The sequence below is a fragment of the Malaclemys terrapin genome, chromosome 11 (genome assembly GCF_027887155.1).
Source record: "Malaclemys terrapin pileata isolate rMalTer1 chromosome 11, rMalTer1.hap1, whole genome shotgun sequence".
NCBI lineage: Eukaryota > Metazoa > Chordata > Testudines > Emydidae > Malaclemys > Malaclemys terrapin.
Genome location: NC_071515.1, coordinates 20,545,539 through 20,563,178, shown reverse-complemented (window position 1 = coordinate 20,563,178; position 17,640 = coordinate 20,545,539). Strand labels below are relative to the sequence as shown.

The 17,640-nt window shown below is 38.8% G+C and overlaps 1 protein-coding gene across 14 annotated transcripts in view; it reads left to right on the top strand.

Moving 5' to 3' along the window:
- The window catches only part of ABI2 (abl interactor 2), a 98,329-nt gene that overhangs the window by 58,911 nt on the left and 21,778 nt on the right, over positions 1 to 17,640 (top strand). For 2 of the 14 annotated variants that reach the window (XM_054043367.1, XM_054043365.1), the window contains 4 exons: positions 7,398 to 7,495; positions 11,796 to 11,942; positions 13,081 to 13,205; positions 14,281 to 14,460. In XM_054043367.1, the coding sequence (XP_053899342.1) occupies positions 7,398 to 7,495; positions 11,796 to 11,942; positions 13,081 to 13,205; positions 14,281 to 14,460 (550 nt within the window). The remainder of the gene's footprint in view (positions 1 to 7,397; positions 7,496 to 11,795; positions 11,943 to 13,080; positions 13,206 to 14,280; positions 14,461 to 17,640) is intronic. The other 12 variants (XM_054043371.1, XM_054043369.1, XM_054043370.1 and 9 more) reach the window with 7 other exon arrangements.

Genomic DNA, 17,640 nt, shown 5'->3' with positions numbered 1-17,640 from the left:
CCTTCTCCCTCCTTATGTATTCTACCTTCAGTCTCAGTGTGATTTCAGTGTTAGACATTTTGCAATATAAATGGATGGATTTAATGTAACTAATATTTGCAGTTAATTATAAAAGCTTACTGTGAAATGTTGACTCATTTTAGTAGAGCTAGTTTTCACCTAACAAGGGAGAAATAGTATATTTATACTGAGTAGGAATAAATGGCATATAAATGAGTAATTAGCCGAATTTAAACCTCCCCCTGTGTAATACTCTTTTTATCCTATATACGGTGTGATTTATGATTCACTTTGTGACCAGTATTTCAATGTAAAATTACTCCGATAAAGGGACACCAAGGTTGTTGCAAAATCAAAAATATTTTTTATATTAAATTTTGCATTTTTTTTTAAAGTTGCAGTATCACACATTAGTTACTTTAAATAAATGTCAGTTACTCTTTATGTAAAATACTATATGTATAAAGGCAAACTTTTACAGATATTTTCTCAGACTTGGTAATATCACTATGCAAAATGTTGAACCACTCTTAAAAATATCAGATTGCTTTTAGTATGTCACTAACTTAGCAGTATTATGTTAACTCATTAATGTACTTAGGCCACAATCCTGAAAACTGTCATATATGAGTACTCCCAGGTGAGCCTAAGGCCAGCTCTACACTACAAACTTACCTTGGTATAACTGTGTTGCTCAGGGGTGTGAAAAATCCACACTCCCGGGTGATGCAGTTGTGCCAACCTAACCTCCAGTGCAGACAGCACTATGTTAACATATCTACTGCCTCTCGCAGAGGTGGATTAATTACACCGACAGGAGAAGCTCTCCCTTAGGCATAGTACAGTAGCCCTATCAAAGGAGGAAATTTAGATTGGTGGTTTGCATGATTTATTCTTGAGAAATCTATGTAGGCTATTACTTATTACCTTATCTTCTAGATGCTTATAAATTGATTGCTTAATTTGTTGCAGTATCTTTCCAGGTATCCAGACTGACAGTACAGCATTTGTAATGCAGTAGTAATGCATTTTTAATACTGAATTTCCCAAAGAGAGTTTCTGTAAAAATCCTAATCTTGGTGTGGTAACTTTGAGTGATTTGGAAAAGCAGCTGGCAGATTCTCAAAGTTTTCATTACTTTCTCCAAGTTATGCAGAAGTAATGATCTAAAAGTATTGTATGTTCACTTCATTATAGATAAGAGCTGGCAGGTTCTCTTCCCCTTTGCAGTGATGGTAAGAGCCTCTTTTCTGCCTTTCAGAGTAAGAAATTCTTCTATCTATAGAACTTGAATGATTCTAGTGTAGGTCAAGTTAGAATTTTAAAGTTGCTTGTCAAAGAACAACCTTGATTTCAAGTTTGATTAGGCCAATCAGGAAATGTGTGTCAGACAATCTTTTGTTGCCGGATTTGTGGGGTTTTCTTTATTTAAAAAAAAAAAAAAAAGTTGTGCTGTATGTTGCACTTTCAGGTTTAAATAGTCATTTGATCTGATTTGCACTTAAAAATCCTAGGTGCACAGACTGGCACATGTGACTTGAAGCTGCAAGTGAAAAATGGCCTCCATAGTCATATAAATACAATTGAATTGCAGTTGTGACCCATTTTTGAGGAGATCACATATATAATACTTACCGCATATACTCGTTCAGAAGCCGAATATTTTTGGTAAAAAAGTGACGCATCAAAGAGCAGGGGTCGGCTTATAAACGGATCTACACCAAAATTTGATGATTTTAAACTCTATGGAAGTATTGAATTGAATATCTAATACATTGTCGTTTTGTTTACCTGGAGCGTTTGCAGGCATGGAGCCCCTCGGCTCCCTGTGGCCGCAGTTTGCCGTTCCCGGCCAATGGGAGCTGCGGGAAGTGGTGCGGGGGCTGCATCCGGCCCTTTGGATATTTTAATCTGGCCCTCGAGCTCCCGTCAGGGAGCGGGGTTGGGGGCTTACCCCACTCTGTGCGTGCCGTGGCTCCCGGAAGCAGCAGCATGTCCCCCCTCCGGCTCCTATGCATAGGACGCTGCCCCCGCCCCAACCGCTGTCTCAACTGCCATCCCCGCAGCTCCCATTGGCCGGGAACCGCAGCCATTGGGAGCTGCAGGGGCGATGCCTGCGGATGGGGCAGCGCAGAGCTGCCTGGCCATGTCGCCGCGTAGGAGCTGGAGGGGGGACATGCTGCTGTTTCTGGGAGCTGTTTGAGGTAAGTGCCAGCAGGAGCCTGAACCCCTGACTCCCTCCCATGCTCCTGCCCCAGCCTGGATCCCCCCATCCACTCCTCTGTCCCAGCCTGGAGTACCCTCCTGCACTTCCCACCCCCACCCCAGAGCCCACACCACTTGCTGGAGCCCTCACCCCCTCCCCCGAACTCCCTGCCCCTTCCTCAGTCCAGATCCCCCTCCACACCCAGTGGGTTAGGTCTGACTTCTTCTCTGGAAAGTGCCTCCACTTGAGATCTGATCCTGAAGAGTATTCTGTATTTAAAGAAATGTTCTCTATTGACGTGTTCACTGCTATTTGCAGCTAAAGGGTCATGGTGTTTAAAGTAGATCCTGTTGTTAATGCTTCAGATCTATAGACAGTAGTTGCCAACATGCCATGTGAATGAATACACAATACACCTGTGCAAATGCAGGGGCTCGTAGCATGTCTGGTGATTAAGTGTTAGTAAGACTATACAATACATCTATGTATCTATAAAATATTTGTTCAAGGGACTACTTTTTTACCCATGAAATCGTTCCTGAAGGTTGAATAGTTCAATCAGAGCAATTCTGCAGTTCATTCAAGGCTGCTGTCATGTTAAAAAAAAAAAAAAATCACTCTAATTGTAGTAGTTTCATATCAGCTATAAGTCAGTTGCTGAGTAATAGATTTACACTGCCATGCAGTGGGAGACTGAAGGACTCAATCTATTTCACGTATCAAAGTGAAGATTGAGATGGCTTGATTATGGTCTAGAAGACTACAGGGAGAAGATTTCTGATAGCACAGAGCTCTTTTAATCTAGCAAAGACCTAACCAGATCAGGAAGCTGAGGTAAAGCACCTGGAAATATAGAATAACCGGAAAAAACGATTTTTAAGGGTGAGGGTAATTAACCATTGGGATGTGATGGATTCTTTCACTTGAAAAGTCTTAAAATTGGATGCTTTGTAAAAGATACGGAGTTAGCATGGAATTGTTCGTTGAGCTTTCCTAGGCTCTTTCCTGCTGAAAAAGCTTATGGTGTGAGAGGGAGGCATGGTTAAAAATTGAAAAAAGCTGGTTTTGGGGAGGTTTGGGAGATAAAAAATAAGGGCTGGTAGGCTTGGCGATTGTTTTCAAGATGGCCTGCAAAGGAAAAAATGAGTGTTCACCTATTTTTTTTCTTTTTTGTGATTCATAAAGAAGGCAGCCTGAACTTATGAAAGGAGTTTCCTGCCCCTCCTTTTTTTATTTTGCATTAGAAAAACAGGGGAAAAACCTTTGAAAACACACCTTTTTGACCTGCCTTTATACTTCATAAAACAAATATATGCAAGTAATTTTATTTCCTGTGCAGTTCACTTTTAAATATTTGCAGTTTTGTGTGTTCTTCACCTTGCCTTCCACCAGTTTTGGGGCCTCTAGTGATAAGTGTTGCACGATCTCCAGACTTGTTCTGACCATGAATTAAATCCATGCTGTCCTTGAATCAAGGCCTTAGATTCAGTTATCTCATCAGTATCTCCTGTCATTTTTTCTTAGTCACAAGTAGATCCAGGAATCAAACACCTTAGAAGTATTTGTGGTTATTGTAGTTCATGGGGCACTAGAAGACAATGCAGCATGCTACTTTTCAAAATCTTTTCAAGTGCCTAATATAGAAAGAATTAAGTTGCTTCCTTTTTTGCAATGAGAGTGGGGAGTTACAGCCTAATACATCACTGAACAGTCTGACAGTACTTACATCCATTTATTCATTCCTGAAATAGTCTGGGTGGGAAACCTAAACTCCTCTTTATACGGGGTAATTAGAGTGCAACAATTTGGTCCGCTCTTCAATTACTTGGCGCATGAACACCTTACATTTTAGGAGGAACTTAATTAGGAAATAAAATCAGAACCTCTTAGCAAGCAGAGTTATTCTAGAAATTAAGTATACTGGACAAATTTAAAAATCTGGCAGTGAATGCAAGAGTAACGTTCCATTCATTTGCTGCTTATTTAAAAAAAAAAAAATTCTTTAGGGTCACTCCTTTAAATTTCCAGAGTTGGGGATTAGTGTAGGAAGATATCTGTGTATGACATGCATGTGTGTGCACACATAGAAAGGGTATACAAAGTGGATCTAACTGCAGATGTGTGAACATTTTCCCAGTAATGGGGGAATGAATATTTTCCCCTCTATTTCTGGTACTAGAAATCCTTACATAGACGGTGAAGAGGGACTTGAAAATTGCATCTTTCTTGGGTTGGGGGGGTTAGAGATGAACTGACTTGCATCTCAGCTAAAGTTACTGATGCAATTTCCTACTTTATCCTAATGCTCTCTCTCTCTCCATTTCTCCTCATCCAAGATAATCGGAAAGCTTTCTCTGTATGTTGTATGGTATTGTTCTAGCAGTGAATGTCGGTCAATGTTAATCAGAACTGTTGAAATAGCTGTATATTTCTCATTGCTTTTCTTGATTATTTGGCCTTAAGTCAAAGTGGAGACTGTTCAAACAGAGCTGTGTAACTGACAATAGCTAAACTTAAATCAGTCAACCCTTTCAGATTTGTAAAACAGCTCTGTGAAACTTTGATTACTTGCTCTCTTTCAACATTACAGCTTCAAAGTCATCACATGGGGGAGTCTAAATTTAATCATGCATTACCCTCCTTTAATTTTAGTCTTTTTAAAGAATGTCTCCTTTCTTTTTCACTGTTTAAATTCCTAGTTAACAAAGAGATTCTTGTACTGTTTTTAGTTACGTTTTCTAAAGCTGTTTCTTTGTATGTAAAAGATATTGGCAATCACTGGAGTTCTACATTGGTGAGGCAAACGACAGGCATGACTTCCAATTTTCTGCTACACTGTTCACTTTACTTTACTTTATCCTCCAACTACTCCCACTCCAACTCTCTGGGGCTGGGACTATAATCTCTGTTTGTTTGTACAACTCCGAGTATAATGGGAGCCGAATACATTATTGCAGTTCCGATTACTATTGTAGTAGTATTACTAATAACAGTAATGTAGTTTCTTCTTTAAACTTTGAGGGGTATGTTAAAGTAGATTTAATCATATAGTTTAAGTGTAATCCTATAGGTAGTGGTTATGATGCAGTTTGTGTCCCCAAGTGATAGACACTTATGGGAGGTTTGAAATATCTAGAATGGAATTTTCGAAAGTGCTCCCACTGGTCTAACTCTGTTCCCATCTGAAGACTTTTGAAAATCCTACTCGTAGATCTTAATGCGCCATTGACGTCCTCTGCATAAGAAGTGACCTAGGAGTTAACATTAATAAAGGATGTTTGTTTTAAACAGCTCGGACAGGTAAGTGGGTGATACCGACAAGTTTTGATGAAAGGAGATGAAGGAGATTCTGCAACTTTAAAAAAAACAACCAGCTTTTGGGATGTATTTTCCATGTTCCGTGTATGGAATAAAATGCACTTTCCTTTCATTATACACTTTCCCTCTCCCCCTCAAATTGATGTAGTTCAGTGCTTACCTAGCCCTTCACTTAAAGTAACTTTAGTTTTCATGTTGCTTAAAGTTGGCTTAAAGGACTTTATGATACTATTTGCAAGATATGTTTGTAAAACTAATCAGAACATTTGAGACTTTTACTGTCTCAAAAATTCTAAAAATCTCAATAGTCGCTTCTCTAAACTTTTTCCCTCCCTTCCTGGCAAGCTAAAAGCAGCATAGCTTTGAGATTTCCATCTTCTGTTTTCACCTTCTATATAGGAGTCAAGTTTCAGTGTGTCAGGATATTGCTATATATTAATCCTTAAATAATCTCTGTCATTTAAACGGCAACACAAATAAACACTGCTTGGCTTTTGGAGCGATTAAAAGGGTGTAATTTGCCTCTCAGAATATTTCTAAACATCACTAACAACTTGATCACGGAGCCTTTTCTATAAATAGGGGGACTTACTTTCTGGAAATATGTCATGTTGTTTGGAAACAATACATGTTGGAAATGATATACATTGTAGCTGTGTGCAGTAGAGCATGGCATGGGTATCCAAAAAGGAGAGTGTAAAGAGTATTTAATAACGGGAAATAACCAACATAAAAACAATTAAAAGCCTAAATTATTTAGCACAAATCATTTGACATTATTTATATGATGGGGAATAGATTTAGGGCTCATAGATTAAAAAGATATTTTATAGATCCTCCCTGAATATATGTGTATAAATTCTCTACCTGCTGTATCTACCTTTTGTATGCAGCCAGAGAGAGCTATTAATTGGCTTGGTGAATACATCAAAAACAAAATGTTTTGATGTTTATAATTCATGATGTAAGTAGTAATTATGTTGTCAATCAGCACTGAGATCAGTTAACATTGATACTGATGACTTAAATAGTGAAATATTAACTTGAATTTGTAGTTTCTGATTATCTCACTATTTTCTAAGGAAGAAAACTGGAAAGATCACATCAGTAGTAATCATGATTTCTTTTTTCCTATTCCACAAACTAGAGATTTAGTTTAGCTTAGACTGTTATAAATTTAGTTTGGCTGCATGTTTTGTGTATGTAGTTTATGTTCATTAAATAGTTTTGGTATCTTAATGTGAAAACATTACAATATATAGCATTCTTGTTTAAAGCATTTTATATTCAATCTTAAAATGAGAGAGATTAGTTCTACTGGAGCATACCTTGAATATAAAAATAACTTTACTAAAGTTTAGCTGCTCTTTAGTTATATTAATTACCGTATTGTGGCCTAGTATGTAACCCTACTTAATCCTCTAGTTCTTTTAAAGTCCATTCTCAAAAAATATGGGGCAATTAACATTAAGCAGTGCAACCAGAAATAACTGGCTTTTATCTTAAACAAATAAACAAAACAAAAAAACCCAAAAACTACTTCATCGCCCCGCTAAAAGAGATTTTTAATTGGATTAAATACAGATCAACATCAGCAGAGATTTAATATTCATGTGATGGCCTAAAGGCAAATGCAGTTTCTGTATACAAATCTTTGCAAACCCCACATAACGAAGAGTCCTTTGAGTGCAACTGTTGACCTCTAGCAGAGTAGAAGTTGCATATGAAATGCATGGCCTCTCAGTTTTTTTCAGTTTAAACCTTCCCCTGCCTCTTTAGTACTATAGAATGAATTTTCAAGGAATCTTGCTATCTTATTGCCTAAAGTCTGAGTATAGTAAAGGCTGTTTTTTTTCTCCGTTCTTTCATGCAGGTTAGTACACAGAATATGAAGATGGGTGGGCTGCCTCGTACTACTCCACCTACCCAGAAACCACCCAGCCCACCAATGTCAGGAAAAGGAACTATTGGGTGAGTACAATTACTGTAGACTTAATATTTTCGTAGAGAGTAGATGGGGAAGAGATATTCGTAAACATCTGAACACCTACATTTCTACCATGGCAAAAATTTTAAACATCTTCCGTATTCTTGCCCACCATCTAAAGATGGGCTGTGAGACTTGGAGAAGTTTTACCACCATCCTTTGTACTGACCACATCTTGAATTGTAGGTGATGTGTTGCTGCCTGTAGATAATGAAGGTCATTAGAAGTTTTATTCAGGAAGCCTTTCTTTGATTTCTTTTGGCTTGTATTATCGGTGGTGGATAGAATTAGTGGTGTGTTTTTTCTGACAGGTTGTACCGTCTATCTGCAGTAGCTAATGTAATATCTAAACTGACATACTGTGCCACAGGTTGGGCATATATGCTGTGAACGGTAAAATGTACTTTCCAGTCAAGCTATGAACCTGAATTCTACATTTGCTTCACCTGATAGAGTCCTTATGAATTATGTCCTGAGGAACAGCAGCCCTTCTAGTTACTGCATTGATGTGGTGCATGTTCATGGTAGCATTCTCTGAAATGCTTCCGGTTCCACGCACAGGGCCAATTAAATAGGCAGAACTGCGGGGTCTAAATGTGTGGATGAGACGATGGTGTAGGGAGGAGGAGTTTAAATTTATTAGAAACTGGGAAAACTTTTGGGAAAGGGGGAGCCTATACAGGAAGGATGGGCTCCACCTAAACCAAAATGGAACCAGATTGCTGGCGCTTCAAATAAAAAGGTCGTAGAGCAGTTTTTAAACTAAGGTCTGGGGGAAAGCCGACAGGTGAGAGGAGCATGTTGTTCAGTGGGGAGGATCTGTAAATGAAGATTCCCTATGTCCTAATGAGGAGAGGATGGAAGATAAAATACAGGTAGGCTCCGATGAGAAACAGTCAAATGAAAAAAAGTCCCATTCAGTTACATCATGTAATGGCAGGCAGCTAAAAAGTGACAGGTTTTTAACGTGCTTATATAGCAATGCTAGAAGTCTAAATAATAAGATGGGTGAACTAGAGTGCCTCGTATTAAATGAGTATATTGATATAATAGGCATCACAGAAACTTGGTGGAATGAGGATAATCAGTGGGACACAGTAATAACAGGGTACAAAATATATTGGAAGGACAGAACTGGTCGTGCTGGTGGTGGGGTGGCACTATATGTGAAAGAAAGTGTAGAATCAAATGAAGTAAAAATCTTAAATGAACCAAACTGTACCGTAGAATCTCTATGGATGGTAATTCCATGCTTAAATAATAAGGAAATAGCAGTAGGGATACAGACCACTTGACCAGGATGATGATAGTGACTGTGAAATGTTCAGGGAGATTAGAGAGGCTATTAAAATAAAAAACTCAATAATAATAATGGGGGATTTCAACTATCACCTTATTGGCTGGGTACATATCACCTCAGGAAGGGATGCAGAGCTTAAGTTTCTTGACACCTTAAATGCCTGCTTCTTGGAGCAGCTAGTCCTGGAACCCACAAGAGGAGAAGCAATTCTTGGTTTAGTCCTAAGTGGAGCACAGAATCAGGTCCCGAGAGGTGAATATAGCTGGACTGCTTGGTAATAGTGACCATAATATAATAAAATTTAACATCCCTGTGGCGGGAAAAACACCACAGCAGCCCAACACTGTAACATTTAATTTCAGAAAGGGGGACTACACAAAAATTAGGAGGTTAGGTTTAACAGAAGTTAAAAGGTACAGCACCAAAAGTGAAATCCCTGCAAGCTGCATGGAAACTTTTTAAAGACACCATAATAGAGGTTCAACTTAAATGTATACCCGAAATTAAAAAACAGAGAGCACCAAAAAAGAGCCACCGTGGCTAAACCACAAAGTAAAAGAAGCAGTGACAGGCAAAAAGGCATCCTTTAAAAAGTGGAAGTTAAATCCTAATGAGGAAAATAGAAAGGAGCATAAACTCTGGCAAATGAAGTATCAAAATGTAATTAGGAAGGCCAAAAAAGAATTTGAAGAACAGCTAGCCAAAGACTCAAAAGGAATAAAAAAAAAATTTCTAAGTACATCAGAAGCAGGAAGCCTGCTAAACAACTAGTGGGGCCACTGAACGATTGAGATGCTAAAGGAGCACTCAAGGACGATAAGGCCACTGCAGAGAAACTAAATGAATTATTTGCATCGGTCTTCACGGTTGAGGATGTGAGGGAGATTCCCAAATTTGAGCCATTCTTTTTAGGTGACAAATCTGAGGAACTGTCCCAGACCGAGATGTCATTAGAGGTTTGGAACAAATTGATAAACTAAACAGTAATAAGTCACCAGGACCAGATGGTATTCACCCAAGAGTTCTGAAGGAACTTAAAGGTGAAATTGCAGGACTACTAACTGTCGTCTGTAACCTATCATTTAAATCAGCTTCTGTACCAAATGACTGGAGGATAGCTAATGTGACGCCAATTTTTAAAAAGAGCTCCAGAGGAGACCCTAGCAATTACAGGCCAGTAAGCCTGGCTTCAGTACCGGGCAAACTGGTTGAAACTATAGCAAAGAACAAAATTGTCAGACACATAGATGAACATAATCTGTTGGGGAATAGTCAGCATGGTTTTAGTAAAGGGAAATCATGCCTCACCAATCTACTAGAATTCTTTGAGGGAGTCAACAAGCATGTGGACAAGGTGGATCCAGTGGATATAGTGTATTTAGATTTTCTGAAAGCCTTTGACAAGGTCCCTCACCAAAGGCTCTTAAGCAAAGTAAGCAGTTGTGGGATAAGAGGGAAGGTTCTCTCATGGATTGGTAACTGGTTAAGAGATAGGAAATAAAGGTTGGAATAAATGGAGAGAGGTAAATAGTGGTGTCCCCCCAGGGGTCTGTACTGGGACCAGTCCTATTTAACATATTCAAAAATGATTTGGAAAAATGGGTAAACAGTGAGGTGGCAAAATTTGCAGATGATACAAAACTACTCAAGATAGTTAAGTCCCAGGCAGACTGCAAAGAGCTTCAAAAGGATCTCTCAAAACTGGGTGACTGGGCAACAAAATGGCAGATAAAATTCAATGTTGATAAATGCAAAGTAATGCACATTGGAAAACATAATCCCAACTACACATATAAAATGTGGGGGTCTGAATTGGCTGTTACCACTCAAAAAAGGGATCTTGGAGTCATTGTGGATAGTTCTCTGAAAACATCCACTCAATGTGAGCAGCAATCAAAAAAGTGAACAGAATGTTGGGCATCATTAAGAAAGGGATCGATAATAAAACAGAAAATATAATATTGCCTCTATATAAATCCATGGTACGCCCACATCTTGAATACTGCATGCAGATGTGGTCACCCCATCTCAAAAAAAAAATATTGGACTTGGAAAAGGTTCAGAAAAGGGCAACAAAAATGATTAGGGGTATGGAATGGCTGCTATATGAGGAGAGATTAATAAGACTGGGACTTCTCAGCTTGGAAAAGAGACTTAGAGGGGATATGCTTGAGGTCTATAAAATCATGACTGGTGTGGAGAAAGTAAATAAAGAAGTGTTCTTTATTACTTCTCATAACACAAGAACTAGGGGCCACCAAATGAAATTAATAGGCAGCAGGTTTAAAATAAACAAAAGGAAGTATTTTTTCACACAGTGCACAGTCAACCTGTGGAACTCCTTGCCAGAGGGTGTTGTGAAGGCCAAGACTATAACAGGGTTCAAAAAAGAACTAGATAAATTCATGGAGGATAGGTCCATCAATGGCCATTAGCCAGGATGGGCAGAGTTGGGCCTCTGTTTGCCAGAAGCTGAGAATGGGCGACTGGGGATGGATCACTTGATGATTACCTGTTCTGTTCATTCCCTCTGGGGCACCTGGCATTGGCCACTGTCGGAAGACAGAATACTGGGCTAGATGGACATTGGTCTGACCCAGTATGGCCGTTCTTATGTTCATGTAATGGCTGGTCCTGAAACAGAGCTTATTGTGTTAAATTCAAAATAAAATATTTACATGTATGCAAACTACTCTGATTTAGTAGTGAAAGGCAAACTGACTCCTCAACTACTCGATTCAGATCAATAAAATAAGCAAAACAGAAAATTCCTGCATAGGAAAAGGGTTTGGGAAATGGAGAGCAGAAATCCCATCCTCCACTCCCTGGTCATAAATTGGATATTGCATACGTGTGGAAAAACAATTTTTTTGAGTCCCTTAAATTTTGCTACACGTAACTATAATTTTACACTGGTAAAAGATCTGTGGCTACGCTATATTCTGACTAAATTTGCTTCTGTGCATATTGCTTTTTTTGTCCAGGCGTCACTCTCCCTATCGCACACTGGAGCCTGTGCGTCCTCCAGTGGTACCAAATGACTATGTACCTAGCCCAACACGTAATATGGCTCCCTCGCAACAGAGCCCTGTTAGAACAGCTTCTGTGAATCAGAGGAATCGCACATACAGGTATTCAATCTACTCCTGCACAGAATGCGTTTGGCCTAATACAGTAATCTATACAAGATGCACTGCTGTGATTAAAATCAAACCCAGACCCTACAATAGAACCTCACTAATACACTATTGACTGGGAAACCCATTGTGCATTGACACATGGACACGATTAAAACAAGAATATTCCATCATAACATTTACTTCACTTTTTCCCACAATTACACTTTAATTTTGTAAGACATAGTACTTCATAACATACTAGTAAAATTGTGTAGTAGAAACAGTCATAGTAATATGGAACTTTGTAAAGATTAAATAGAGTGATGTTGCAAAGATTTGGGGAGATTATTTTGTGTGTGCGAATTATGAGGTATGCTTATTGGAGGACTACAAATTGCTTGTGCTTCGTAATCAAAGTTTTTTTGAAAAATAAAAGATCTTGAGACTTTAGGATGAACAGTGCTAAACAGATCTGTAAAAATGAAGTAATCATAACATATAAATGAGGAAACCACTAGCTTTGAATCCAGAGATGGACCACAGTTATGATGTATAACAGAAGATACTGTTCCCCTCTCACTGACCACTAGAAAACTTCATCAGTCCTAGGAATTGTCAGAGGTATAAGATACCACATGAGAGCTCAAATTGTCTCTCTTGAAATGTTAAATTCTTCTTTAAAAACATTTAAGGAGGCTGGCAAATAGCTTTATACCATATCCATTCTAAACATGAGAAAACTTGACTTTACTGAGTTAAGGAAATGTTGATAGATTTAACCCTTCTACTCCCAACAATGCTTAATGTAGAAGCATATATAGTAGAATCTTGCTAATCTACATCCTTTATATAACCTGTACAAAGATGGGCTGTCTCTCTCCACTCAGCAATGATTTATAGTATTGCAATGATGTCAAGTTAATTAGCTTTTCAAAATGCTATATATACTTGTTAGATTACTAGTGCCAAAGGAATGATCATTCTTGATCCAAACTAAATGCTTTTGTGAAAAATGTTTTTTGTTATATGAACTTCAGTTCTTTGTTTCTGCCAGTCATTAGTGTGAAGTAGCAAGTTTCTGCTACATGTTTTTTATGTATTTTCTCTATGGACCGGATTATTAATGTTTTGGTGGCTTTGGTTTCTTTAGCAGCAGTGGGAGTAGTGGAGGGAGCCACCCAAGTAGTCGGAGCAGCAGTCGAGAGAACAGTGGAAGTGGAAGTGTGGGTGTACCTATTGCTGTCCCCACTCCATCTCCTCCTAGCGTCTATCCAGGTAAATAGGAATCTCACCTTCCTCTCTTTCTGTCCAAGTCCTAATGTTGGAGTTTATTTACTGTTGTGTTTGCAAGATTCTGAATCTCTAAGAGAATTTTTCAAGCCAACTTTTCCAGAACCATACAAACTTTAACATTGTTTTGGTGCTAAGAATTAAAATGTGGGTACACTGATATCCCCTGAGTGTGGAAATGTTTGTTATGCAGATATTTGCCTGTCTGTTTGCCTTTTATGTCAATTGGTTAATCAAAACTGTTGATTCATTTAAGCCAGTTGAGACAGGAGCTCTTTGACTAGATGTGACTAGACAGGACACAGCATTGTTCCAAGAAAACAGTGTCTCTCCGTCCTTTTAGCCAGATAAATAGTCTTTCATTTGCTTTCTGTTCATGTAGGCATCTAGAAGTTTATTAGAAGCTTAGATTTTTTTTTTTTTTTTTTTTTTAAAGGCAAGGTCACAGTAAAGTAAATCTTCAGTATACACATGAAAGCAGAGCAGATTATCATGGAAAAGGCAGTCTGTCAAACAAACACTTTTGGTTCATAGAAAATAGTATTTGTACTCTCCCTTCTTTTGCTCATGTAGTGTTGAGGATTTTCTGTGTGCTTCTTTTCTTAGTCTTCAAAATGAAGGAAAAAATTATTTAGCATAAATTGTGTTCTGAAAAATTATTTTTCTGGGCCAAAAATTGCTATGGGAAACTGATGGTTTCCCTTTGCTATATGTTTAATTTTGTACAAAAGCTGCAGAGTTCTGTGCTACCGATTGGAGAGTAACTAACAAAGGGGGGAAAGCAGTCTTTCTTAAAGTAATGACTTTCATTGAGAAGTACAGACATTAGTTTCTACATCTGTAATTGATAGCAGACTTTCTTGATCCAGGTACCCTTATTTGCTGCATATATTGGAATGTTCCTTTAACATAAGCTTCATTTTTTTTCTCATCCCCTCTTTTTGTGCTAGAACATTTAATGTTTACTGAATATCTAACACTGAATTGTCAGAAGGCTTTTCTAATCCTTGCTAACCTGATCTCCTTATTAACTTTACCTCTTCCTCCTCTTTTCACATAGCCCCTGCTGGCTCAGCTGGCACTTCTCCCCTTCCTGTTACCTCTGCACCTGCTCCTTCCCCCCTTGCTCCTGCTCCTGCCCCCTCCGCTGCCCCAGATGCTGCTGCTGCAGGAGCCCAGCCTCTTGCTGATGGCTTCACCTCTCCAACTCCCCCTGCTGTTTCTTCCACTCCCTCAGCAGGTGAGTCTCTGCTCCATTTCATAGACAGGTGAACCAAGATGTGAACACCATCTGAGGCTTTTCAGAGATCCTTAGGAGTCGTTGATCTTTATGGCTTTTTCTGGTTTGGTTTTGTTGGATATGAGTTTTGTCGGAAAACACCTGTTCTTGCAGGAGATTCAGAATATTAGTCCTGTAAACAACCACGATATTGTATGCTTGCAGCAGTATGGATCATGTAAGCTCTCAGAGAAGCGTATGTAGGATAAAGGCAGCAATTCTTTTGACATCTAGTAATTGTTTTTCTTCAAATGTTGGATTCAAAATGGTGCCTCTAATGAAGTGGGTGATGTGTATGGTTTTGTGTGACCTGACTCCCATGAGTAGGGCCCTACCAAATTCGTGGCCATGAAAAATGCATCACGGACCTGAAATCTGGTCTCCCCCTCCTGAAATCTGGTCTTTTGTGTGCTTTTACCCTATAACTATACAGATTTTACGGGGAAGACCAGCGTTTCTCAAATTGGGGGTCCTGACCCAAGAGGGGGTCGCAAGGTTATTTTAGGGGGTCACACTATTGCCACCATTACATCTGCACTGCCTTCAGAGCTGTGTGGCCGGAGAGTGGCAGCTGTTTGCCAGGCACCCAGCTCTGAAGGCGGCGCCCCGCCAGCAGCAGTGCAGAAGTAAGGTGGCAATACCATACCAGGCCATCCTTACTTCTGCGCTGCTGCTGGTGATGGCTCTGCCTTCAGAGCTGGGATCCTGGCCAGCAGCTGCCGCTTTCCAGCAGCAGCAAGGGTAGCAGTACCACAACCCCCTCTACAATAACCTTGCAAACCCCCTCCCCACCCCACTCCACAACTCCATTTTGGGTCAGGATCCCTACAGTTACAACACCATGACATTTTTGATTTAAATAGCTGAAATCATGAAATTTATGATTTTTAAAATCCTATGACCATGAAATTGACCAAAATGGATCGTGAATTTGGTAGGGTAGAACCATGAGGTGTCTTGAGCCAATATCTCTCCTTTCCATTAGTTGTTGCAAAAGAGGCATACATTTTTGATTCACTACTAGTGAAATGGAAGTTTTAATACACAAATTGAGTTGTTTTCTGCCAAAAGGCATTGTTCAGTAGGTGATCTATATTGCATGTACTCAAGCTTGCTTTCTTAACATTTATACAGCCTCTCTGCATTTTCATTTCTTTAATTGCTGAAGTTTCAACATGTGTTATTTACTAAATATAATGTAAGACTAGTATGTATTACCTTTTGTTTGATTGATTTGGATGTAGTATGGTTATGTAAAGATCTGTTTTATATATCAAAAATGGCTTACATGTATTTGCAGTAGCTGATTGTAATGGGTTCTGCTTCTGATCACAGAGCTGTATTAGTTCAGATGTTTAATAACTTTGGTCTACATTCAGGCTTATTTAGAAATTTTGTAACGTGCCAGAAAATATTCTTTAAGTAGTGTTCAGTAAAAGTGTAAAATTAAACATGTATCACTATTTTCTAATCTCATATATAAGAATTCTTATAATAACTGTAGAGGCACCTGAGCTGTGATGAATCTCAGTGGCAACAAATCATCATAATCTCTGAAGTATTTGTGCAGTTAGAAGATGAGATTGATCAGACAGAAGTTGGATTGATTTTCAGGTTTTGGTGTATGAAAAATGTTACAGGTCTCTAGGTCTTAAACTGCACTACTTGTGGATTTTCTATAAAACAATCAGAATTAAATAGAAGTGAAAAACTCAAGTCCTTTAATAAAAATGCAGATGATCTGATTTTAAAAAAATAATTTACTATCTTCCCTTTGTTAAGAAATAAAATAAGAGGTGCCTACTTTCTCCTTGTATGAGCCTAGTGCTCCGATGACTTCCCTGAAATAGGATGCATGAGGATAATAGTTTTGTTTTACAGGGTTGTGATTTTCCCCAGCCTGAAGAAACTCATTGTTTTTACCCTTCTAGGGATAAAAAGGCCAATAGAAAAGCCACTAATTTTATGAAACAAAACCTATTCTGTGTGATTGACTTTGAGCATATTTATTCCTTAAATACAACAAGTACATTGTTATAATTCTGTAAGTAAAACAAGAATCCGATAATTCTCAGTCTACTCGTCTACTTTACATCTTTTGTATTTTCCCACGGATATAGATAACAGAGTTAGTGTTGAAAAAGTAAACAACGTGTTACGATATTTTGGCCAATCCAGTCTCTTTTGGGACTGAGAGGGACCAGACATCAATCCAGGCTCTCCAAATCTTTCTGAACAAGTCTCTCATATTTCAAGCCGGCCAGACAGGAATGCAGATTCTTAATGGATAAAATTCAGGCCTCCTGTCTTCACTGACTCTACCTACTAGCAGCATCCCTCTCCACCGACCAGTGACTCCACCCATTCTCCTCCTCCCCTAGGCTTCTGGACAGTTCTGTAACCTTCTTACTCTTTCCTAATAGGCATAACACGAAACTTTGTGATCTCATCACTTCCCTGTTAGCTTAAAGCTTTCATTCTCAGACTGACATTGCACCCTAATGTTTCTAATACATTAAAAAAAGCTTTAAGCAAACGTTTAATCAATCAGAGTGACAGATTCAAAAAATGAGAGAAGGACAGAAATTCACGGGTTTTTTTTTGCAGGGGTGGGGAGGAGGGGAAATCTTTGGGTTTTTTACAACCATGGGATTCACCTATAATGTTGTGGAGGGGGAACCATGCAAACTGAAAACTGTCTAGTTTATCTTAGTGTCAATAGTGTGCTTCGGAGCTTTAATTAGATGTAAACACATGGTAGCTTAACATCATGGTTTATGACTGGTTCAAGTGTGATGACAATGAGATTCAAGTTGAATTACTAGTCGTGATTTCTGTGGTGTAGTTTAAGGTAAGCACACATTATTTACTAGATGCCTGAATCAGTTTGATATAGAAATTGTGTGTGTTGCAATGGTAACATTGGTTGGAATAAAGAGGTGGTATTGAAGGGTGAGTTAATTAACATTTTTTCTAATACATTGGAACATTGTGCTAGATTCCCTTTCCTCTGCCCAAGCTGTTTGTTCTTTTTCATTCCCCCAAAATGATCTTCCACACATTTCCTGAGAGCTGTGGCTGTGACACACCTCAGATGCCTGTGGTCTTTAGTCATAGAATATAACATCTTTGTGGTCCCTA